Source organism: Marmota flaviventris, chromosome 5 (genome assembly GCF_047511675.1).
Source record: "Marmota flaviventris isolate mMarFla1 chromosome 5, mMarFla1.hap1, whole genome shotgun sequence".
Lineage (NCBI taxonomy): Eukaryota > Metazoa > Chordata > Mammalia > Rodentia > Sciuridae > Marmota > Marmota flaviventris.
In genome coordinates, this window is record NC_092502.1 from 73,019,442 (window position 1) to 73,045,234 (window position 25,793).

The 25,793-nt window shown below is 34.8% G+C and overlaps 1 protein-coding gene and 1 long non-coding RNA gene across 6 annotated transcripts in view; one reads left to right on the forward strand and one right to left on the reverse strand.

Moving 5' to 3' along the window:
• Window positions 1-14,562, forward strand: part of LOC139705778 (uncharacterized) — an 87,114-nt gene extending 72,552 nt beyond the window's left edge. Inside the window, exon 5 of the long non-coding RNA XR_011707603.1 lies at window positions 14,323-14,562. This is a non-coding gene — a long non-coding RNA (uncharacterized lncRNA). The remainder of the gene's footprint in view (window positions 1-14,322) is intronic.
• Apc (APC regulator of WNT signaling pathway) overlaps window positions 1-25,793 on the reverse strand; it is a 121,179-nt gene that overhangs the window by 66,074 nt on the left and 29,312 nt on the right. For 4 of the 5 annotated variants that reach the window (XM_071612341.1, XM_071612340.1, XM_027927630.3 and 1 more), the window contains exon 2: window positions 33-185. In XM_071612341.1, coding sequence (XP_071468442.1) covers window positions 33-167 — 135 coding nt within the window. In that variant the 5' untranslated portion in view covers window positions 168-185. Of the gene's footprint in view, window positions 1-32; window positions 186-19,514; window positions 19,564-25,793 lie in introns of those variants that run through there. The other variant, XM_027927628.3, reaches the window with a different exon arrangement.

Here is a 25,793-nt window from a genome sequence, read left to right on the forward strand (position 1 = left end):
TAAACTAAAATTAAAAGTCACAGTCTTGATACCTTCATATTAGATGCCTCAGTTTCCAGTTTTGTAAGATGATTGGAATTATCTTCTAGCTCTTGTCGAAGATTTGAGTTCTCCATCTTCAGTGCCTCAACTTGCTTTAACAACTGATCATATGAAGCTGCAGCCATCCTTGGCTACCCTTGGACCTATAAGGTTAAAAAGGATTTTGAAATTCACTACTAAAAATATAGTGGCTGCGTGTTTTTAAAGAAAGGGATAAAAGAAATAAAACTCTCGAGACATGTAAAAGAAGAATTGTTAATGTTCTGGTTTGATCTCAAAACAATGTAGTTCAAGCAGTAGCATCTTTCTAGGAGGATGAAACACTGGGTCTTAACTGAAGACAAATGGGATTAAAATAGAAGAAAGAACTTTTAATAATGTTCGTAATCACTGATAAGAGATTTATTTATATTAGTAGTGCTAATTTTTGGATTTTGTTTGTAACAGATTTTTAGAGCCAGAATGAATTAATGAGATCATATACTCCATTCTATCACTTTCATTAAAAAAAAAGGCTAGTCATAAACATCACCCTTGGTGAAGTAGTTTTGAGGTTCTCTTAAGATCTCATTAAACACAGTCATTTATAAAATGGTTATAAAAGAAAGCATTAGATTGAGACTTTAAATCTTTTTGATAGGAAGATGATACATAAGAATTTCTAATATAAATTTATATTAAATTTACTCAAAAGAATGAAGGTAATAGGCTATCCTACGGCATATGTGGTCTTGGGGCCCACTGTACTCAAACTGAGGCTAAAAGACAAAGAAAATGGATGATCTTAGTAATAGACTGCCCAAGAGAAGTGAAGCACAGTATGACTGTTAGTATATGACTGTGAAAGAAGAGGGAGACTAGGAAGATAGAAAAGATAGCCAGGTAATAGAGATCCTTGATGTGAAGAATTGTAGAATGCTAGGAATTATTTTAGGATTAACCAAGTAAGATTTAGGACACCAGTTCCTCGTTTGAAAAGGTTTAATGTCACCCAGCTTGGTGGCATGTGCCTATAATCCCACTACTGAGGAGGCTAAGGCAGGAGGATTCCAAGATTGAGGATAGCCTGCCTGGGCATTTAGTGAGTCACTGTCTTAAAAAGGGGAGGGGACTGAGGCTGTAGCCCCTAGATTTAATTCACAGTACCACCTGCTCCTCAAGAGTTTAATGTCAAACTCATTTTGGAATAAATTCCTGCTGTCTTAATTATCTGATGGTTAAAAGATCTTTACAAGGTTTAAAGATCTTGACATAAAAAAATGATTCTGAAAAAGAAAATTCATTATTTAGGATAAGGCAGACAGGTTATGGCATTGGTTAGTCACAACAATACTGAGGTTCTATAACAAGTCAAAACACTTGGATCTAGAGAGTTCTACAATGGTCAGAGTCACTGATAACCCTGGTAACAACCTGATGGCACCTGAGGAGGAAGGGAACTCCTGGTGAGTAGGAATCATCTGCAAAAGTCTTTATGGTTTTCAAAAAATGAGCACTAGACTTGTATCTGAAGACTTGGGTCTCAATTTCAGGCAAGGTCAATGAAAAGCCTTTGACCTTTTATTTAAATTCATTTTGATTTGTAAATAGATATTTACCACCTGCTTTAATGTAATTTATAGGGACATTGTTAGGATTAAGTAACAAATGGCAGGGTGAAAAATAAAAGTGCTAAGTTAATATATAAGTTATAATATAAAAATACACACTTCATTTTCTTATAGTAAGACCTAATGTTTATCTACAGTTAAAAACAAACAAAAAACTCCCTTGCCCTACTGAGAAACAAGAGATAAAAGTAATTCAGCTTCTTAAAGACAGAGAAGACATCTCAAAAATGAAGAAGAAATTCATAAGTGCATTCATTTTTCTGTTTAACATTATACTATTAATAAGTAGGTCTGGAAATATACAGCACATTAAAAACTGTGGCAGAGGTAAAGATCTGACAACTTTTAACAATGTAAACATTAACATTCTTTATTTCAAACAACATTACAGACAATTTTACACTAAAATAATAAGGGAAAAAACAAGTACACACAGGTAGGTTGAGGCAGGTCATAACTTTACACAATCACAATAAGAGCAAATAGGCAAGATAAGCAGAAATTACTAAAAGTGCTCTTTATTAGAGAAAAAAAAATTCAGCTCTTCAAAAGGACAATTAAAATTTTGATCATCTCCAGAATCGCAGTCATTAAAGTTCTTTCTGTTCCAGAAGGCATGATGCTTCATCTAATTTTACAGAAAACATAGATACTTCATGGGGGAATATCCTACGTTATAGTCCCTTCAAGAATGTAGCAGCTATCTCACCCTAACCCCAAACTGCTTTATACAAAATTTGTGAAATTATAAATTTACTTTGGAATGCTTTTTATGCAGTTGTAAGAATTCGTGCCAAATATATCTTAGCTACAAATCATTTGGCAACATTTTTTTTTTTTTTTTTTTTTAATTTAGGGGATGAGGGTAGTGACCCAGTGGTGGAGTACTTGACCTAGCATGAGGGAGGCTGTGGGTTTGAGGTACTAGGGAGTACCTCAAAAAACAAACAAACAAAACAAAACAAAAAACTTGTGCCAACACATTATAGCAGCCATGTTCTGTGAAATGGGGAAAATCTCTTAATCTTTAACTTTATTGAGAGCATGCAAACATCTCAATTTATTTCTCTGCAGTTGTCTACTAATGAGATCCCTCATCCTGTAAGTGTGGGTGGGGGAAAAGAAAGGGAAAAGACTGTAATCTAGACTTTGATCCAAATGTCTATGTACATCCTAAGAAAGCAAGAAGCGTGGTGTGGTGGTACATACCTGTAATCCCAGCAACTCAGGAGGCTGAGGCAGGAGGATCACAAGTTCAAGGCTAGTATCCACAATTTAGCAAGATCTTGTCTCAAATAAATAAAAAGGGCTGGGGATGTAGTTCAATAGTGGTATGGTATTCCTGCATTCAATCTCCCAGTACCACAATAAATAAATAAATAGCTGGGCACAATAGTGCGCACCTATAATCCCAGTGGTTTGGAGGCCGAGGTAGGAGGACAGCAAGTTCAAAGCCAGCATCAGCAGTGAGGTCCAAAGCAGCTCATCAAGACCCTGTCTCGGTGCTGGGGTTGTGGCTCAGCAGTAGAGCACTCACCTAGCATGTGAGAGGCACTGAGCACCTCAGCACCACATAAAAATAAATAAAATAAAGATATAAAAAAAAGGTGTGTGTGTGTGTGTGTGTGTGTGTATATATATATATATATATAAAGACCCTGCTTCTAAATAAAATATAAAAATGGGCTAGGGATGTGGCTCAGTGGGTAAGCACCCCTGGGTTCAATCCCCAGTACCAAAAAATAAAAATAAATTGAAAATATATTTGTGGTACTAAATTAAAAGCAAGTAAGCAGGTTGGGGTTGTGGCTCAGAGGGAGAGCACTTGCCTAGCATGCATGAGGCACTGGGTTCAATCCCCAGCACCACATTAAAAAAAAAAAAAAAAAAAAAGCAAGCAAGCAAGGAGGGAGAAAAGTGTCAGGCAAAAGATACCCAATGAAATGTGGAGGACTCAACTACTAATTAATTTAAGAAGTTTGGGAAAACTTTTTTAATGTATTTAAAATGGAACTGCTTTACTATTTTATTTTAGTAAAAAACAAAAACAAAGATATAGTTGTCAGCACTTAGGTTGTAATGAAACAAGAATACAACAAAACACAAAGATAGGAAACCAGAAGTAATAAAAGCCCCTTTAACTTTTAACTAAGCAAAATAAAATTGAAAACCTGAATAAAGTAGATAATTTACTAGAAAAATATAGTTTGTCAAAATTGACCCCAGAAGCGATGGAAAATCTAATAAGATTTCAAGGATAAAGCTGTTAGTATTGTAAAATCAGTATCATTTGACATATTAATAGTTGTGCACAGAAAAGTATTATGTGATTACACCAAAGATGATAAAAAGACATTTAACAAATTTAATACTCCATTCTTAAAACTAGCAAAGATAGGGAAATATGAAAAAAAGAACAGAATAAACCTACCATATACTAAAATACTGCACAAACCCTTTATAATTAAAGTAGTATATATAGCTAACTTTATTGTACAAATGGGTTAATTTCTCAGTTTTGAAAATTACAGTAATATGTAAGATGTCAATATCAGAAAAAGCTAAGTGAAAGGCATATAGGAACAAACTCTGTGCTATTTTTCTACCTCTTCTGTAAGTCCAAAGTTATTTAAAAGTAAAGGGTTTTTTTTTTTTTGTTTGTTTGTTTGCCATGCTAGGGATTGAACCTGGGGCCTTGCACATGCTAGGCAAGTAAGTACTCTACCACTGAGCCACACGCCCAGCCCTAAAAATAAAGTTTTAAAGAAGAAGTAAAATGCAAAATGAATAGATTAACCACTAGAACACCTATTTAAAAATCTAGAAGTAAATATGCAAATTTGGTACATGATAAAGGTGATGTCTCAAATACTTGTGAAAAGATCCTGACTTTTAAAATAATAAATACCGAAAATAGGAGTCATGAGGAAAAAGCAAAAATGCATCTATTCCTCATACTGCCCATTGGGATAAGTTGCAAATAGAACAGTTTTTTGTTTGTTTCTTTGATGCTAGTGATATGTTTTAGTCAGCTTTTTTGTTGCTGTGGCCAAAAGACTTGACAAGAACAACTGGAGGAGAAAAAGTTCATTTGGAGGCTCACAACTTCAGAGGTCTTAGTCCACAGATAGCCAACTCTATTCCTTGGGGCCTTGAGATGAGGCAGAACATCATGGCAGAAGTGAATGGTGAAAGAAAGCAGCTAAGATCATGATAATCAGAAAGCAGAGAAAGCTCTGCTCAACAAGGACAAAATATAAACCCCAACAACATGCATCCAATCACCCACCTCCTCCAGCTACACTCTATCTGCTTATGGTTACCTTATAATTAATCCTTACCAACAGATTAGGTCAAGGCTCTCATAACCCAATCATTTTACCTCTAAACCCCTTTGAAAGGACACTCACAGAGTCCACGCAAAGTCCAAAGACCATGCCACATACAGGGATCTCACACAAGAGATTTATTGTCAATAGGAGGAGATAAACCAACACAAGGCTGTCCCTCCAAGAGCAGCAGCGGGTTGGCACTCACAAAGCAGCTTTATAGCCTGCAAGAGGAATTTCGTAAGCTGCTTAGGAACTGCATCATAAGCTGGGGTGGGGTAGATGGTTTAGCATTCAAATGTTCTTATGGGAAGTTAAGCAGCATTGCCTCAGAATCCAAACTTTGGAGCCGCTAGATAAAATGGCTCCCGACCTAAAATGGCGAATCTGATGCCAATATTGATCTGATGTCAAATACCTTTGGCACTGACTCACACGTGGGCTTCTGTGGGGGGCACCTCATATCTAAAACTTAGTAGGACCGAATTTACATACTACCACTGAGCTACAGCCTTAGCCCCAGGAACCGATTTAAATATTTTAAAAATATATATATTTTTATAACTTTATTTTTATCTGGTGCTGAGGATTGAACCCCGTGCCTCACCCATGTCAGGCAAATGCTCCACCACTGAGCTCTAGCCCCCAGATTTAAATATTCTGAAACATTTCACTATACTTAAATTATGAAAATAGTATTTTTTTTAAACATTTAAATGGCATATACTCTTTTCCAAGGACACAGTTATGGTGGTGAGGGACATTATTTTAATTAATTTGTTAACTGGATGTAAAATCCTTAGAGACTCAAGATCTCTGAAGTGAGGATGTCTGTTACTAGATTAGAAGTAGTAGACTTGGCTTTTAGGGTACTTCATATGAGAAAGTTTATATTTTGTATAAAAGCACCCTTACTTTTAAATAGGATATCGATCCATACAGTAGAGTATACATTGGCATTAAAAATATGAGGTGAGGGCTGGAGATGTAGCTCAGTGATAGAATACTTGTGTAGCATGCACAAGGGCCCTGGGTTTGCTCCCCAGCATGGCCAAAAAAGAAAAGGGCATGGGGTGCAACCACTAATGTCTTACTTACATGGCATCTATCCTGCTCTAATAAAAAGGAAAGAACTGCACAAGAAAAAAAAAAAAACAACAACAACAAAAAACACCACTGAAAGAATACACTAAAATTCAGGGCTGCCCCTAGAAGGAATGTCTAAGATACTGTGAGAAGAAGCCTTTCTTTTCATTGTGTATACCCTTTTATAGAGTATGAAGAGCAAAAAAGGTGGTTCTTTAAAGACTAAATATGATTAGAAAGAGAAAGGAGCTCCCATACAGAAAACAAATAAAATTCTAAGGAGGAGAAACTGATTCAAGAAGAAACAGAAAATCTTCATAGTTTAGTGATTAAACATTTTCTCCCTTCTTTCTCCCAACCTCAAAAATATGAGATCCAGAGGCTTCTAGACACTTTCACCAAACTTTTAAGAAACAAGTCATTCTGATCCCAAACTCTTTCAGGAATAGAAGAATAGCAACTATTCTTCAATGCATTTCATAAGCCAATATGACCATAATATAAAAGTCAAAGATTATGTGAAAAAATTATAAAAATTTATGAACACCGATTCAAAATAATATTTTGGTTCTAAACAAAATTATCAGAAAAGCTACACAGTGCATAGTAAAGAATCTACAACAGAATCAAGTTGAGTTTATTTCAAGAATAGAATTATAGGATAACATTGGTATCATTATCTGCAATAAAATATTAAAGAAAAACCAGGTGTGGTGGTATTATAGGTCTATAATCCCAGTGACCCAGGAGGCTGAGGCAGGAGGAACACAAACAAATTCAAGGTCAGTTTAGGCAATTTAGGGAGATACTGTCTAGAAAATAAAGCTGGGTGTGGTGGCATACACCTGCAATACCAGCAACTCAGTAGGCTAAGAATAGAAGATCACAAGGGCAGCCTGGGCAATTTAGTGAGACCCTGTCTCAAAAGATAAATGGGGCTGAGGATGCAGTTCAGTGGTAAGAGAAACCTTGGGCTCAGTCCCCAGTTACCACCCGTCCCTAAGAGAGAGAGAAAAAAAATTAAAACAGCTTGGGATTTAGTTAAATGGTAGAGTGCTTGTCTAGCATGTGTGAGGCAGTGGGTTCAATATGCAGAACTGCTAAATACATTAATTTTTCAAAACCTACGTAATCATCACACCAGACAAGAAAAAAGAAAACCCCAGAATCTATTCATTATAAAATACTCTTAATAAACTAGAAACAGGAGGGGAAGCTGCCAAACCTGCAATAAACACCTTTCTTAATACTGAATTAAGTTAGAGGTATTCTCGTTAAGAATCAGGAAAAAAGTGTCTATTACCAGTTTTGTTCATCATAATCCTTGAAGTCCCATAAAGCACAATAAATTTTGAAAAAGAAAAACTAAATGTTAGAAAAGGAAAAAAGGGAACAAATTTTGAGAAATATGAAAATCTAACAACTTTGTTAGATTAAAAATCAATATTAATAGATTTTTTAAAACTTCTAAGCAGAATACACCACATTCACTTTAATTCTTTTCATTTGACACAATACAAGTTTTTATCCTCCATTCTCTTTCTACTAAGACCCCATATATTTGACTAGCCTCCTGTCTGCTACATTCTTCTTTTACTTCTCCTTACATTCTGTAAATGACTACATATATTGGTTGGACACACTGAAGACCATACCAAAAATAGGCAGGTTCCAAGACAGCCATCACAATTATCAGGAGCAGGGGTTGGCAAACATTTTTTGTAAGTGTGGAGAATAAACATTATAAGGTTTTGTGGGCCATATGGCTGTGTCACAATGACTTGACTTTGTAGCTAACACACAAAAGCAGCCCAGAAGATACATAAATGGACGGGCATGTCTGTGTGCCAATAAATCTTAACATATAAAAATAGGTAGCAGTTTGCCAAACCCTGGCCTAGTGTATAAATTCCCAATTCTGGTCTTTAAACATCCAAAGGCAACCCAAATAATTTCAAAGGTTATTGAGAAATTCCTAAAATTAGTGTTCTACTTTTAAATAATAAGAGGTAGTCTACTATGTTGGAAAGAGAACCAGAGTCTTAAAGTCTTAAGGTCCTTTTTTCAATAATCATTTTTTTCTATTTCCTCATCTTCTAGAAGTCTGTTAAAATTTCAGTTTGTCTGCTTTTTATTCTTTTGGCACCGTAAGCTCACACTTCAATTTTTCTTTTTTTTACCATTACTTTAATAGGGTGTTAGGAGAAAGAGGTAGGAAATGTGATTCATTGATTTACTAGCTTGAAGCAGGTTTTTTTTTTTTTTTAGAGAGAGAGAATTTTTTAAAATCTTTTATTTATTTTTTGAAGTCACTGATTATGCATTGTCAGATTCAATTTAATACAAAATCTTAACGTTTTCACTGGATATTCCCCTAGACTCATTTTGACTTTCTAGACTAGTAAAGGCAGATAGCTTATCATAAATCCACTAATAAATACTTTGTTAACACTGGAGTTCATTATTTTGTTCACAATTATATCATGAGAAACAGTCATATGTTTTTCTGAAATCATAATATTCAACATTCATTTATTTGTTTAACAAGAATGTACTTAACTCTTACTATGAATTAGGTACCAAGAGGACCATGACAGTCTATGTCTGTTTTGAACAGTCTAGAAGAGAAGGCACATAAACAAATAATTTTGACAGTTCAATTAGTGGAACAAAAAAGTTTTATAAGGTGTCAGGGATAGTTTCATGGCAAAGAACATATTTGAACTGAGACTTGAAAAGTAAGTAGGAGTTTGACAGGCACTCAGAGGAATAAAGAACTTACAAGCAGAAAAAGCATCAAGCAAAACAATAGTTGATGCTGGAATTAGGAAACTAAGTAATTTCGTATGGCATAGGCCTGGGGAAGACTGGAGGGAGACACATTTGAAGAGATCGTATAAACCAACTGATATCTTAGGATAGCTGAACAGCATTTCCATTATAGTTCTTTCTGTGTTACAGTCATGATAACTTCTTTTCCAATCTGGCCTCCTCTCAAGAATCATTTTAAAGGAGAGATTTTTTTTTAATATTTATTTTTTAGTTTTCGGTGGACACAACATCTTTATTTTATTTTTATGTGGTGCTGAGGATCGAACCCAGCGCCCCACGAATGCCAGGCGAGTGTGCTTCCGCTTGAGTCACATCCCCAGCCCCTTGAAGCAGGTTTTATATTAAAACCTTTAACTCACTGAATTTTTATTTTTATGTATGACATGAGTATAGTGGTCTAACTGTACTATCTTCCATATGGATAACCAATGATGTTTGTCTTATTAAAACATTTCTTTTTCCACTAAACAGAAATGTATTATCTATCATATGCTTAATTCTCCTATATATTTAGAACTGTAACTACAATTCATTTATATTAATTTGAGAGAGATACCCATTTCTATGAAATTCTTACCCTGTATCAAGAATGAATAATTCAGGTTTTTCAATAAGATTTTCTAGTCCCTCTCCTGCTGTGGCAAGAAAAAGTTCTATGCCTTTAAGATCAAATTTATCCCTGGACCTTTGGGTTTTATTTTTTTGTTTGAATCTCCACAAATAAACACCACCATACAAGATTGAATCCTGGTAGTACAGAAAAAAAACTGATTTTAGTTAATACAAATCCCTTACTTGGCCACTTAAAAATATTATATGAACTCTAAGAATCTTATAATCTACAAGTATAGATACTTTGCCTCTACTTTTCCAATATTTATACCTCATTTCTTTTTCTTATTATTAGCTTGAAATTGAATATAATGCTGAAAAAACTATCTATCTTATTCTTTATTTTAATAGGAATGATCTAATATCTCACCATTTAATATTCTTTTTTTTTTGTGTGTGTGGGGAGTACAAGGGATTGAACTCAGAGGTATTCAACCACTGAGCCACATCCCCAGCCCTATTTTGTATTTTATTTAGAGATAGGGTCTCACTGAGTTGCTTAGTGCCTTCCTTGCTTTTGCTGAGGCTGTCTTTGAACTCACAATCCTCCTGCCTCAGCCTTCTCAGCCACTGGGATTACAGGCATGGGCCACCGAGCCTGGCCACCATTTAATATTCTTGCTCTAAGATTTTAGTAAACATTTTTTAAACATATTTAGGCATTTTTCTTTCATCTTTAATAGAGTGGCTTCTGAATATTTTTGCAGCACTTTTTTTGGTATAATCAGATAGTTTATTTCTTTTAATTTGTTGATGCATTCCTTTATAAGTTTTTCTAATGTTGGTCCACCCTCTATTCCTGAAATAAACCTTCATGCTCATATTTTAATCTTTAACATAATCTACCAAATTTCAGTATTTCACAGAGAATTTTTATTTAAAAAACCTAGTATACAATTTTTAATTTTTATAACATTTAAAAATAAAGTTTTGAAATAAGCTTATGCTAAGTTCATAAAATGAGTTGGTGGGTGTCTCATCTTTTTATATGGTCTGGAATATTCTGAATATCTATTTTTTGAAAGCTATTCAAATAAGAAGGTACCTTTTTAGAAGATTTTTTAATGTATTTTAAAATGTCTTCTGTGGCTAAGTATTTTCATGTTTACTTCATCTTGTATCACTCTTATTAATAGTTCATCAGTAAATTATTAATTTCCTCTAGCTTTACAAGTGTGTCTTAGTGTTGTATATACCTTTTCATTTAAAAATTCTTCATATGATGATATCTCTTTTCTCGTTCATGTTCTTTTTATCTTGTGTTCCTTTAAACTTTATAGGGTTTTATCTACTTTGTAGATGTTTGGGGAAAAAAATCAACTTTTGGTGTTATTTATCTTTTCCAGTATATTATTTTCTATTTTATTCATTTCTTTATTAATTATAACCTCTTATTTTCTATTGATTTTGTTCTTTTTTTTGTTAAAGTGGATTTAATTCATTTATTCACTTACTTTACTAACATTCATTTATTTTCTTCCTTAATAAATAAATGTGGGGGCTGGGATGTGGCTCAAGCGGTAGCACGCTCGCCTGGCATGCGCAGGGCGCTGGGTTCGATCTTCAGCACCACATAAAAAAAATAAAGATGTTGTGTCCACCGAAAATTAAAAAATAAATATTAAAAAAAGTTCTCTCTCTTTAAAAAACAAACAAATAAATAAATGTTAAGAATATCAATTTTTCTTTTGCATCTAGTCTTACAGATGGTTCCATAGGTTTCAATGTGTAGTTTTTTCCTCTAATTTTTGGATAACTCATAATTTATCTTTTTTAAAAAAATGTATGTATATTTTAGTTGTAGACACAATACGTTTATTTACTTTTATGTGGTGCTGAGGATTGAACTCAGTGCCTCACAAATGCTAGGCAAGCAATCTACAACTGAGTCACAATCACAGCCCATAATTTATCTTTTGATTTCCTCCTTTATCTTGGTGATATTTGAAAAATGAGTCTTTCCCAACTGCTAAGTGTATAAGGCTTTTTAAGTAATCTTTTTATTGTTAGATATATTGATTAATAGATAAGAGATTGTTTTTTATAAAATTGCAACTATTTGGATTAAAAAAAAATTAAGCTTTGCCTTGTAGTCAAGAACATGACAAATTTTCATAAACATCCGACTGAGCTTTTTAAAAAAAGAAAAGGTATACAAACCCCCAAACTTCAATATCTGTTTGACTGTAGCATAATATTCTTTAAATACTCTTATATATGCTCTTATTTTTATGTATTTGATTGGACTGGACCCTAAATTCCATGACTGATACCCCCTATAAGAATACAATGGGAATATACAGACACAGAGACACAATGGGAATGCCATGTAACAACTGAAGCAGAGACTGGAAAAATGCAACTGCAAGCTATCAAAAACAAGGAGAAGAAAAACAAAAACAAAACCAAAAACAACTAGGAAAAGAAGCAAGGAATGGATTTTTTCCTAGAGTTTCCAGAAGGACTTTTATCCTCCAGGATTGTAAGAGAATAAATTTCTCATGTTTTAATCCACCAGTTTGTAGTACTTTGTTATAAAAGCCCTGGGAAAATAATAAACAGGTAAAAGATAAGATGATATGTTCCTTGTTATCAAATAGCCTATGATCAGATGTAAGCTGATGGTACATCAGAAGCACAAGGTATCTTTGCTTTCTGTCCTAGGGCACCTTTGATAACACGCCCAGTGTGGGGTCCCAACACTCATGAATATACAACCTTAAAAAAGTGAATGTTTAATGGAACAATCACTGAGCAAAGGGGAAAAGGATATAGAATGTAGTTCTTTCCCTTCTGTAGATAATTCTGAGGTATATTCTATATGGTTCTCCAGAAAGTCCTGGCAGATCAAGCCACTGTTGTCCAAAGTAATGATCAACTTAAGAACTAGCTGTCCTTTTCCTGTTTCATTCTTTCAAGACTTATATTTCTATTCCTTGGATCATTTCTGATGGAAAGTGTCCACACTAGGGCCTGTCTCAAGGTCTGGTTGACCAGGGACTCAGTCTACGATAGAAATTACTTACAATCTGAAGACAGATTTCAGTTCAAAAGCATCAAATTATAGTGCTATAGGAGTCTTAACCTTCAACAACAACAAAAAGTGAAGGAAGTATTCAGGACGTAAAAGCAATTTTATAAGAGACTTGAGAGATGACACAATTTTAATGAAATAAATGTGAGAGGGTAGTATTCCAGGAAAAGGAATAGCATGATCAAAGCTCAGAGACTGGAAAAATGACATATATGTAAGAGAACAGAGGATCATCTAATTTAGTTGAAGTTTACTATGGCAGGATTAGGGAGGTGAAGGCATAAATGTGAACTGGAACAACACTGCAGCTAAGTGACTAGAAAGTGTAAGCGATTTGGGGTTTGCATAGAGTACCTAGAGAAATGGTATTGTAACAAGCCTAAAATATACAAAGGGAAACTTAGCAGGGACATGTTGCTTTAACATGTCTCAGTTTTCTGTCAAAAATAGTTAATACATTGACATAAGTGATGATAAAAGCAAGAATCTAAAAAGTTATACTAGAAAATATATTTTAACACTGTTCACTGACTATTATCTGCTTACCATATTAGTGGTTGTTGTATTCTTTAAACAAATCTGGTAAATGAAAACCTGAACTTTCCCTCCTCTCCCCAGTAACACTCACTCACTGAAATATATTTTTTAATATTTATTTTTTAGTTGTAGTTGGATACAATATTTTTTTTAAAATTTTTTTTAGATGTTGATGGACCTTTATTTTATTCATTTATTTGTATGTGGTGCTGAGAATCAAATCCAGGGCCTCACACATGTTAGGCAAGCACTCTACCACTGAGCCACAACTCCAGCCCGGATATAATATCTTTAATTAATTAATTTATCTTTTTTATGTGGTGCTGAGGATTGAACCCAGGGCCTTGTCCATGCTAGGCGAGTGCTCTACCTCTGAGCCACAACCCCAACCCCGTGAAATATAAAAAATATATATAAAGCTTGTTTAAAAAGTAATTTTTTAAAATAAAATAAAGAACTATGTACATATACCTGTGGTAGACAGAATAATGGTCCCACAAAGGTGCCCACATCCTAATCTCTCTAACCTATGAATGTATTACCTTCATGGCTAAAGGGGCTTTGCAGATATGATTAAACCTTTAGGCAGATTCCCCTGGATTATGTGGGTGGACCCAATGTTATCATAAGGTTTTTATAAGAAGGAGGCCGAAGGGTCAGTCAGGGAAGAATGTGTAACCAACAAAGGCAGAGGTTCAGATTCAGAAAGAGATTCAGTACACTGCTGGTACTGAAGATGGAGAAACTGACCTAACCTGGGGAAAACAAGCAGCTTCTAGAAGGTGAGAAGGAAAAAAAAAAAAAAAAGAAACAAAGCAAGGAAATGCTTCTTCTTTAGATACTCTGGAGAAAGCAAAGTGTTACTGATACCTTGATTTTAGTTCAGTGAAAACCATTTTAGACTTCTTACTTTCAGTACTGTGTGAGATAATAAATTTGTGTTATTTTAAACCACTACATTTGTAGTAATCTCTTACAATAGCAATAGGAAATAATGTCCTAAATACAGTGATCCTTCTCCTAGGGCTAAATTCGAGTGAAATCCATATGATCTTCAAATATATCAACAAATTCTTTGACTCTATTCTTTGAAGGGGTAGAGTCTCTTGTGTGGGCTAGACTTACTGATTACTAATAAAAATAATATGGTAGAAATGAGGTTATGCAGCTTCTGAGAACATGTTGGTCATGAATAGCTTTCTTCTTGCTCTTTCTTGCTGTGTTTATTGGGGGATGCCAGTTGCCATGTCATGAAGACAAGACAGACCCCTGAGAAGTCCAACTGAAGAAACTGAGGCCTCTTGCTAATAAATAGCCTAAGAGAAACAGACTACATGAGTGAGCCATCTTGGAATTAGATTCTACTCTCAAATGACTGTGGCCTTGGCTGATGTCTTGACCATTGTCAAACCACCCAAATAAGACATTCCTAAATTCCTGCCTCACAGAAACTCTGAAATAAAAAAAATGTTTATTATTTAAGACACTATGTTGTTTAAGCCACTAAGTTTCTCTGATATGTTATGTAATGATATGTAACTAACATAGTTCATAAAGACTCATTCATAAGGACATATACATATACAGCATTGTCTGTGTAATGGAATTTGAAAAGTCTAGTAGAATAGCAGAAGGAGAGGTAGGAGAGAGGACAGGAGGGAAAAGCAGGGGATTACAAACTGAAATAGATTTCCATGCATGTGTAAGTTTGTCGGGATGAATCTAACTACTATGTATAATCACAAAGCTCTAATAATAATTAAAAAAAGAATTAGAAAACTTTAATAATAATAAAAAAAGAAATTTGGAAAAAATCTAGAGCTTTCACTAGAGGTAAAAACAAATATTATGGGATTCTCTGCAGCAGAGTTAGCACCACATGCTTGACTGACATAAAGTAAAATGAGTAGATATTAAAAACGGTATTGAGTTAAAAACTATTCAAGAGCTGGGATTGTGGTTCAGCGGTTGAGCGCTCGCCTAGCACGGGCGGAACCCGAGTTCGATTCTCAGCACCATATAAAAATAAAGGCATTGTGTTGTGTCCATCTACCAAAAAAAAAGAAAGAAAGAAAGAAAAAAGATTATCTCTCTCTCTTTATAAAAAAATTCAAAAATTATATAAATTAAAAACATTAATCGGCATACGTACACAAGAGAATTGAAAGCAGGGACTCAAACAATAATTTGTACACCCGTGTTCATAGCAGCATCATTCTTAATAGACAAAAGATGAAAGCAACCCAAGTGTACACTGACAAATCAATGAACAAAATGTGGTATACATATATGAAAAATATTATCCGGTTTTACAAATGAAGGAATTCTGGCCAGGCACAGAAGCACACATGTGTAATACCAGCAACTTGGAAGGCTGAGGTAGGAGGATTCAGCGCGAGTTTAAAGCCAGTCTCAGCAACTTACCAAGACTCTGTTTCAAAATAGAAAGGGTTGGGGAGGTGGTTCAGAGGTTAAGCACCCCTGGGTTCAATCCTCAGTACCAAACAAAAAGAAGGAATTCTAATTCATGCTACAGCATAAATGAACTTTGAAGACATTATGCTAAGTAAAATAAACTAGTCACAAAAGGACAAATATTATGATTCTACTTATATGAAGTTCCTGTACTAGTCAAATTCAGAGACATAAAGTGGAGTGGTGATTGCCAGGGTTTGAAAGGAGGGGAAAACTGGGAGTGGGGTTCTCAGAGTTTCAACTGGAGAAGATGAAAAAGTTCTGGACATCTATGTTGATTATGGCTGTACTACAATGTAAATGTACTTAATGTCACAGAACTGTACACTTAAAAATGGTTAAGATGGCTAAGTGCCATGGTGCATGCCTGAAACCACAGCTACTCAGAAGGCTGAAGCAGAAAGACTGCAAATTTGAGGCCAGACAGAACAACTGAGTAAGACCACTGTCTCAAAAAATAAAAAATAGAAAGAAAAATTAGGATAGTAAATTTTGTGTTGTTTTGTTGGGGGGTATAGCACAGTGCTAGTGCACCTGCTTAGCCTGCCCAAAGCCCTGGAACAAAACAAAACAAACAAGAACACATTTGAATGAGTGCCTATAAGAGGAGTGGGATACCGGTATGAATAAAGGGGAGAAGGCTGACCTTGTAAATATTGATAGTACCATGGTCTGATTTTTACAAAGGCAATTTTGGGAACATATCAATTATATAACATTGAAATGTCATCTGTGCCAAAATGAGCATTGGTATTCCATTCCTCATTAACACTACAGAGATCAAAAATCACATATATTATGATAGTACTAAAAGATCAAGAAATTCCTTCATCTAACCTTCTCATTGCATATCCAAGATACTTAGTACTTCAAAAATAATTTAATTTTCAAAATTATCTAGGATTCCAAGCAGATTTTACAAAAAGGGAGTGTTTCAATGAGTGATCCTACACTTTCCTTTAAATTAGAAGATATTTCGGATTATATGAACCTTTAAAGATCCTAGGAATATCTCTAGATAGGGCAAAGGGATGGGAGGGGAAGGGAAGGGGCATGGGGGTAGAAAAGGTAGTGAATGAGATGGACATCATTACCCTAAGTACATGTATGAAGACACGAATGGTGTGAATATACTTTGTATACAACCAGAGATATGAAAAATTGTGCTCTGTGTAATATGAATTGTAATGCATTCCGCTGTCATATATAACAAATTAGAATTAAAAAAGATCCTAGGAATGGCAATAAAATTTCACATACTTCTGTTATGAGTTCCTTACAGGTTAGTTCTCATGCCTTGTATCATTCTTTAACATCTTTTGTAGGTTTGGCATTTAGTAGGTACACTTAATAAATATGTAGTGAATATATTTACCCAAGTATGACTCATCTTTTTACAAGCTCTACTCCATCCTATGTGCTTGGACTCTAATTCAAAAAAAGGAAGGTGAGATCAAAATTGAAGAAAACATTTAAACATATAAAACTATAAAAGACTGGTTAAATTGGTGGGCAGGGTGGCGCATGCCTGTGATCCCAGCAGCTCAGGAGGCTGAGGAGCTAAACAACGCAGTGAGACCCTGTCTCTAAATAAAAAATACAAAAAAGGAATGGGGATGTTGCTCAGTACTTGAGTGCCCAAGTTCAATCACTGGTATCCCCAACCCTTCCAAAAAAGATTGGTTAAATTATGTGACACAACAGTATAAAATATAAAAATGGTAAAATAAAAATCTATATGATAATTAGTGCAAATAAAAACGATAGTTTTCAGTTCATAAAACATGAATATTTACTTTAAATATTTGCCTAATTAATTGTGCTATTTCTTAATAGCACAATTCTGATATTAACAATGAATAATTTCAAAGACCTACTAAGTATTTTATAAGGTATTCTTATATTGTGGTTAAAACCCCACAATCATGTGGGATTCCTTTTCACTGATGAATGATTTGTCAGTGATATATGCTTTTCAAATAATTTCTGTTATGTATTATTTTGTGTTATATATTAATGTACACTATTAAATAGTTTTATAGAACTTAATAAAAGAGAAGATTTAAGTTCTTTAAGTCCTCATACAATTCATGACCTTGCTTAAAGTCACAACATACCTGATTAAGAGTACTCTAACATTTTAAGTGAAAATAATACTACACTGAGTCAATCAAACAATAAAATGAGAAAATTCATATAAAAATGTTATAAACTTTCAAGGAATACATAAATTGAGATTCAAAGAATTGAATAATATTAGCTATTACATTTCATTTGCAATTTCAATGTGACATTTTAAATTCTAGTCACTTTCCATCAAATTTAAAGATTCCCTTAGTACTATTAAGCCTGATCAAGTACTTTTTGAAGCAAAAAATGATTTTTAAAGAATAGTTTTAATTTACTGATGAAAATCATATAATTTTTGAAGTCTAATTTCTTATTATCTTGGAAAAAATTATAAATCAAATCATAAGTTCTGTTAAGACTTTCTATTACATAAACCTATCTAAGAGCCACAGTTACTGATTCTGGAGGGCGTTACAAAGCCGCTGCCATTCTTGTTCAGGGAGTAAGGAGGTGTGGCAGGTAGGTTACCTTAAATATGCATAAAGATAAGGCATTTAAAATTATTCAATCTGAAAACATAATTTTAGACATTAAAGTAATGGAAAAAATAAAAACAACAAAAACACTTTGTATCAAGAGTATATTATGAATATTCACTAAATATATCTTTAAAAAAAGCCATGGTGCTTTAATTTTAAATATTTGCCTGTAGACTTTATTCAATGATATCTAAAAGTGACCAAAGAGAAATATGAGATTACTTAATAAATGCAGATCTTAAATTTAGGCCTATGAAAAAATTATCACAATTTACATTAAAAAGTAACTTGCTCTTGAATGACCTAATTAATGACATAAAAGCTACACTAACAAAAGATCCACTGTTTCATACATAATTTATTAAGATTTCCTGCAGGATTTCTGTTAAATCAAAGAATTTGAGCATCTCTTTTGTGATGTAGGATTTAAGCATCTGATAAATGTCAAAACATTAATAAACTAATATTTTTCCTACTTTAACGAACAATATTTTTTTCTCCTATTTAGGCTCCATTTATAAGAAACCACAGTTGGTTTCTAATAAATGGATTCTACCCCTGGCATTTGCTGCAAGGTTTCTTATTCCTCTGCAGTTGTCCTTTCAGCCTAACAGAGAGAAAAGCAGTGCTGCAGTCATCCACAAAAAGCCTCTACCACTGCATTTTGTAACTAACAAAGACACTGGTATCTTTTTACCACTCTATTCACAGAGAGTTAACTTAGAAGCTATATAAAAGCAGGCATTTTACTATTGCTCAATATTTCACCAGTCAACCAAAAACATCACTAAACCTCTGCATTACCTGCCTCTTCCTCTTCCTCCCATTCCCATTACCCCTTTATACTAGATTCCACATCAGCCATCAGCGGAGGCTCTGTATCCCCTCTTTTGGCTACCACTGCATGTGTCCTTGTGGCCAAGGAGGAAAAAGCCTTTCAATGGGTTAGAGCTTTTGCTCCTCGCCATGAATATGCTCCATTCTTTGTTGTCCTCTACCCGTTTCCTTAGATACTGTTATTCCACTCCACTCTGTCAACAGGCATTATAAAAACAAAACCCCCTTCTAGCTTCAAAAACAGCTCTCTCACCAGACTCCCCTTAACACTTCTACCCCTCCCCCTTCTTCCTCTTCTGTCAAAAACCCTGGATCAAAAGCACAGGAAATCCATCTCTGGTGCTGCAGTGGGGGGTGGGGGAGAGAAGGGGGCCGACGCCCCTGCCTCCTCTTTTGGCATATGGCAGCGGACCCTGTGCCAAGGAAAGGCCACCGGGTTAGACCGTCAAAGGGAAAATCGCCTCCTCCCTCCCCCCGCAGGCAGCCTGGCCATCGTGGCTCCAGCACCTACCCCATTTCCAAGCCCGGCAGCACCTCCATTCCGTCTCCAGTGACACCCCAGCGGGCTGCGCCAATACAGCCACATGTCGGTCACGTGTCCCCAGGCCCAGCCAATCTGCGGGTACCGGACCGAGCAGGGGAGCGCCCTGGTCCGCATCCAGTGGATTACACAGCTGCTTCACGCTCGGCTTCCGATCCCGCACTCTGCAGCAGCACACAGGGACCCGCCCCCGCAGCACAGCCAGTATGGGCCCTAGCCTGCACTGAGCCTCGTGAGCCTCCAGGGTATGCCCTCACTGCCCCTACCCAGGCAATCCAGGGAAGCTGATGGTGGCTGACGTGCGGAACAGGGTGAGGTGGGAAGGTCCACAGGGCAGAGATTAGCGTGAGATGCTAGAGATGGGTGGGGGAGTAATAAATTACATCTCATTGGCTATGATTCACATGCTTACAGCAAAGACAGAACTAATTCTATTAAATGTATCACCACAAATAATTTTATATTACAAATCAAGGACTTGTTAGGTAAATCACTCCATTACATTTGAATTTAAAACAATTAACAGAAAAGCTATGATGCAGCACAGCACAGTGGTTGAGACCAGGACCTAAGAGTCACAGTGCCCGGGTTTTATCTTTTTGCCCTTGTCATTCTAGCTATGTAATTTTAGTCCCTTAATCTCAGTGCTTCAATTTTTTTTTTTCCTCTACAAAACGAAAATAGAAATATAGAGAAGTTAATAAATACAGAGTAGTATTTATAGCAGTCCCTGAAACAGGGTAAGTGCTTAGCTGCTACTGAGGTGCATATGTAATATTTTAATGCAAATTCTACATTCCATTTAAATCTAACCACGTGGAGCTTAAATCACTAATTTTATTAATGAGAAAGGCAGGTTCAAAAACTGCCAAGAACTTAAAGTTCGATTTAAATTCTGGTTTGAAGCGGGGAAGGGTGTATGTGTTCCATTATCTATTTAAATTTAACAGGATTCTATACTTCAGGTTTCTAAGTGGAGTATTTTTACTATAGTATTTTTTTAGCTTTTAAAATATATGAAGAGTACACCATTTTATTAACACAGTTATATATATCAAAAGGGGGGCATACTGACGATGTAATCCCCAAAATTGGGGAAGTGAGGCAGGAAGATTCAAAGTTTGAGGTCAGCCTCCACCAATTTAAAGAGACTCTCTCTGTTACACACATATACACACCACATATAAACATACATACATATAGACTGAGAGAATATCCTTTAGAAGACAGAATTATGGGGTGATTTTTACGTTTCCTTTGTGCTTCTGAATTTCTTCATTCTATTATAATGTCTGATATATATCTAAAATGCCCTATGTATATGTTGAACAAATAAATCAATGACTTCTACACTACCACATTATTACTCTAATTAGGATTACACATTAAAAGTTTAAATATATTCAGAAAAAGTTTCCCTTCATATTTGAAATAAAGGAAATATGTAAATCAATTTGATTCTAGCCTAAATATCTCTTTTATGAAAATGACTTCATTTTACAAAAGGCTTTCAAGATGCTATTACTGAAAGTGCATGATTCATTGCCCAGGACTTCCATAGTCATCATTTGTGACAAATTCGGAATTTTTCATGAGGCCTACTAGAACTTCCAGAAAGAAAAAGTATCTTTTGAAATAAAGAACATACTTCAAAAGCTCCCCAAAATAACTTCTTAGTACCTTAGGAAACAATTTTAAGTCTCTTACTTTTGATTCAGACTATGAGTCAAGAATAATTCAAGCTTTTACTTAGTAAACCAGTTTGTAGCCAAAATTTGTTTAAATTTTTACCACAAGTATTGTAGAAATGACAAATGACAAAGTTTTATTATTTTTATTTTAAATAGTTTTTGCAGTGCTGGAGACTGAACCCAGGGCCTTGCATAGTCATTCTAAGCAAGCGCTCTATCACTGAGTTACAGCTCAAATCCCATCAAATGATAGTTTTAAACAAAGTTGTGACCATTACATGTTCATTATACACTATGCTTCAAATTTAAAAAAAACAAGCCCGTCCAAAAATTTCACATTTTGCAATGTTGCCAAATAATTATTCAGTAAAAGACTTTTCAAAATAGTTTCCCCAGGGATTCTAAAACTGAATTAAATTTCATTTTAAAAATATATTCTACTATTTTTTAAACTATAATTTTTACACAGACAATCAAAATATATTAGGCCAAAATATATTAGGCCAATGGAGATCAATGAAGCACTAATTATTTACCAGGTTATATGTAGGAATAAAGCTCCTGCCATGACTACTTAATTGAATTAGTTATATTACCCATATGCTATGTTAAAATAACTTCTGATCAAAATGTAAAACAGAAATAAATTTTATGTTAAGATTGTTTTCTATACTTTTAAGCATATTCTTTATTTGTTCATTTTAGTTATACACAACAATAGAATGTATTTTGACATATACATACATGGAGTATAAATTCCCGTTTTTGTGGTTGTACATGATTTGGAGTTACACTGATCGTGTATTCATATATGAACACAGGAAAGTTATGGGCAATTCTTTCTGTCTCTCCAATTCCCATTCCCCATCCCTTCCCTTCTTTCCCCTTTTTCTAATCCAATGCACTTCTATTCTTTCCTCCCCATGCCCCACCCTATTATGTGTTAGCATTCGCATATCAGAGAACATTGGACCTTTGGTCAAACAGTAATTTAAAAAAATGACTAATCATTGTTTTTAGTAAAAGGTTTCATTAGTAAAGATTATAAATATGAACATGTAATTCACTTTTTTTTTTTTTTGGGCAGTATTGGTGGGTGATTAAACACAGAAGTGCTGTACCACTGAGCTACAGCCCCAACCCTTTTATTCTTTTTTATTGTTGTTGTTTTGGGACGGGGTCTCACTAAATTGCCGGGGCTGGCTCAAGTTTGTGTTTCTCCTGCCTCAGCCTCCTGAGTAGCCTGGATTACAGGTCTGTGAAATTGTGCCCAGTACAACAAGATTAACCAGAGTCTTAATGTCTTAAAATTTGTGTTGTATTTTTACATACACATATGGCCTAATTTAAGTATTGTGGTTTAAAAAACTGACAAGAATAGTATTGGTAACAATATTAACTAGTGTAAAATAAGTTAAAAATAGTGCTCCTTTCTGATGCCTTAGTTGACTCCTGTGCTTTTATTAATAAACTCAAGTCTTTCTCTTTATTGGAGGCCTCAGACAGAATAGATTTCTGCCTGTAAAAAGATAATTTTTTTTTAATTTAAAAAATCATTGTAGTGTAAATATAACTTCTACAACTAAAACTCCAGTTCATTTAGAAACTTTTCAGTCTTTGGATTTGTAACTGTGGTTTGATGGGAAAGCATCAGAAAATAGATTTTTAGGGTCAAAATGGTCATGAAATCCTTTCAATATTTTTCATGGGATACAGGAGGGAAGTGAAATGTAATGTCAATGAGATTTTTAGTGATGTATAAAATATGTGGGAGATACAGTCATAGTTGTCGTATTTAAAAAAATTAAAATATTTTTTTAAAGTTGTGGATGGACACAATACCTTTTTTTTTTTTTTTTAATTTATTTTTATGTGGTGCTGAGGATCAAAACCAGTGCCACATAGGTGCTAGGCAAGCACTCAACCATTAAACTACAATCCCAGCCCAGTCACAGTCTTTTAACAAGCTAGATTTACTTATTTGTTCTTTGAAGGATAAAAGTCTCAAAAGAAGTATTCCTAGCCCCAATAATAGATTCTTCAGTTTTTCTTCTTATCAGCAGACATCAAAATAGTTTATACTCCAGCTCCCTCGGCTTTCCAATGCTGACAATGGATTTAAGAAATTTAGTCATGGAGTGCCTGAAGGGATGTTAATTAGTCTTCCCCCACACTAAATGCTTCCAAGGTGCATCAGGTTTCCTATGGCTGCCACAACAAATTACCACAAATTTAGTGGTTTAAAACAATACAAATTTAAAAACTTATAGTTTTATTTTATAGTTCAGAAGTCCAAAATGTACTGAGCTAAAATTAAGGTGTTTGCAGAGCTGTATTCACTTCTGGAAATTCTCAAGGAGACTGTTTCCTTGACCTGGAGCTTTTTGACTGAATACAATCCTTGCTTCATAGTCCCCTTCTTCCATCTTCACAAGGGTAGTAAGTCCCCCTCACTCAGCAGTCTCTGACCTTGCTTCTGTCATATTCCTTCTCTCTCATTTTCCCACCAGCCTCTTTAACCCTTAAGGAAACACTTTTAAGGACCCTGTGTTGAGTCTTCCTCAGTAATCCACAAAAATCTACCAGTTTTCAGATCACCTTAATTCCCCTATGCTACATAATCTAGTAAATTCAGAGCCTGGGGATTAGAAAGAAAGTGGACATCTTTGAGAAGCCATTATTCTGCTGACCTCATTACAACTTTATTTCTATTTCAGGACTTGCATCCTTATAATAATTAAGTTATCTAAACAATTAGCCATTTCTAAAATTTATAGCTTCTTACAGATATTTGCTTCTCTTATTGATACATCAGAAGGTTCCATGTGGAGATTGAAGATTAGGTTCACAATCTGAATCTTTCATTTTGTAGCTCTATAATGCTGGAAGTCACTTAATTTTTCTAAGATTTCATTACTCCTTCATCTGTAAAATGGGAATAAATATCTGTTTGACTTATTTTGCAGAACTGTTATTTGGATCAAATATGCTATTGTGAGCAAGCTTTATAAACTGTGAAATGCTTTCTTAAAATAAAGGATTCTTAATTGCTCTGCTGGTGCAAATCAAGGTTCACCTCAAACATATTTCCATGAAATGATCTACAATCCTGGCCAGAATCAATTTACCCTCCTTTTCAAAACCTCCAATGTTTGTACCTTTTTTTATGGCACATACACTTTTTTACAGTCTTATCCTTTGTGTACAATATTATCCTATTCCTGACTAAAAATCTCAAGGGAAAAGCTGGGCATAGTGGTGCACGCTTGCAATCCCAGTAGCTTGGGAGGCTGAGGCAGGAGAATCACAAATTCAAAGTCAGCCTCAGCAATTTAGTGAGAACTTTAGCAACTTAGCGAGATCCTGTCTCAAAATATAAAAAGGCTAGGGATGTGGCTCTGCAGTTAAATGCCCCTGGGCTCAACCACTGGTACCAAAACAAAAATGAACTCAAGGAAAGAAACCCAAAATATCACAATATTTTGTGCACAGTAGGTATTTATTAAATACTGGTTTAAGGAATGATTTAAAATTAATATCTAAAGGACATCCAATGAAGATGCCTTTATAATAACATTAGAGCAACTGGTAAATAATATTACCACAAAATACAACTTTCTACAGAGAAAATGAAATAATTTAGGTTAAAACTCTGGCCCTTGTAGGTGAAAAAAATTTGTTGTAATACAGCCATGCAACTAAGTTTACGAGCTCAGGGAGATGCACTACAGAATCTCTGTAGTAGTGTGAGATTTTTTTTTTTAATATTTTTATTTTTTTCTCCACATTTTAAAATTTGTGCATTACAGTTCAACCAACACCTTTGCTCCAGGGTCATGAAAGTAGGGAGGCAGGACAGACCTGAATAAAAGCTACACACTAAGAACTAATCAATAGCTCTTTATTTATTTATTTATTTTAGTTGTAGTTGGACACAATACCTTTATTTTATTTTTATTTAAAAAAATTTAAAAATCTTTATCTTTTGTAGTTGTAATTGGACACAATAATTTTATTTTACTTATTTATTTATGTGGTGCTGAGGATTAAACCCAGGGCCTTGCATATGGGAGGTGAGCGCTCTACCGCTAAGCCATAACCCTAGTCCTAATCAATAGCTCTTAACACTTTCCCAATACTTGTTTAACATACATTTGACCAATAGCCTGGGCATTTTTCCAATGCTTGCTTAGCATGGATTTTGATCCTGCCTACCCAGAAGCCATAAGCCCCTAGACTAGTACATTTAAATGGTAACTGCTATGAGGTCCCCTCTTGCCTTGTGGGAGTTCTATCTTTTCTTCTCACTTAAATAAATCCTATTCTTTTATGCTCACTCTTCCTCATCTATGGATTTCTTCTTTGAATTTATTAGACTAGGACCCAGAAAGAAATTGGTGATGACCTCCTAGAGTCTGCCATTAAGAGCTGCAACAGCCACTTGATAGTAGTGGAAAAGAACAAAGCTTTGATGGCTGTGATCCCCTGAGCTGGCAGGCATCCTCTCCTGTGATTAACAGCTAACACTACAATGGGTTTTCTCAACTTAGGAGCTTCT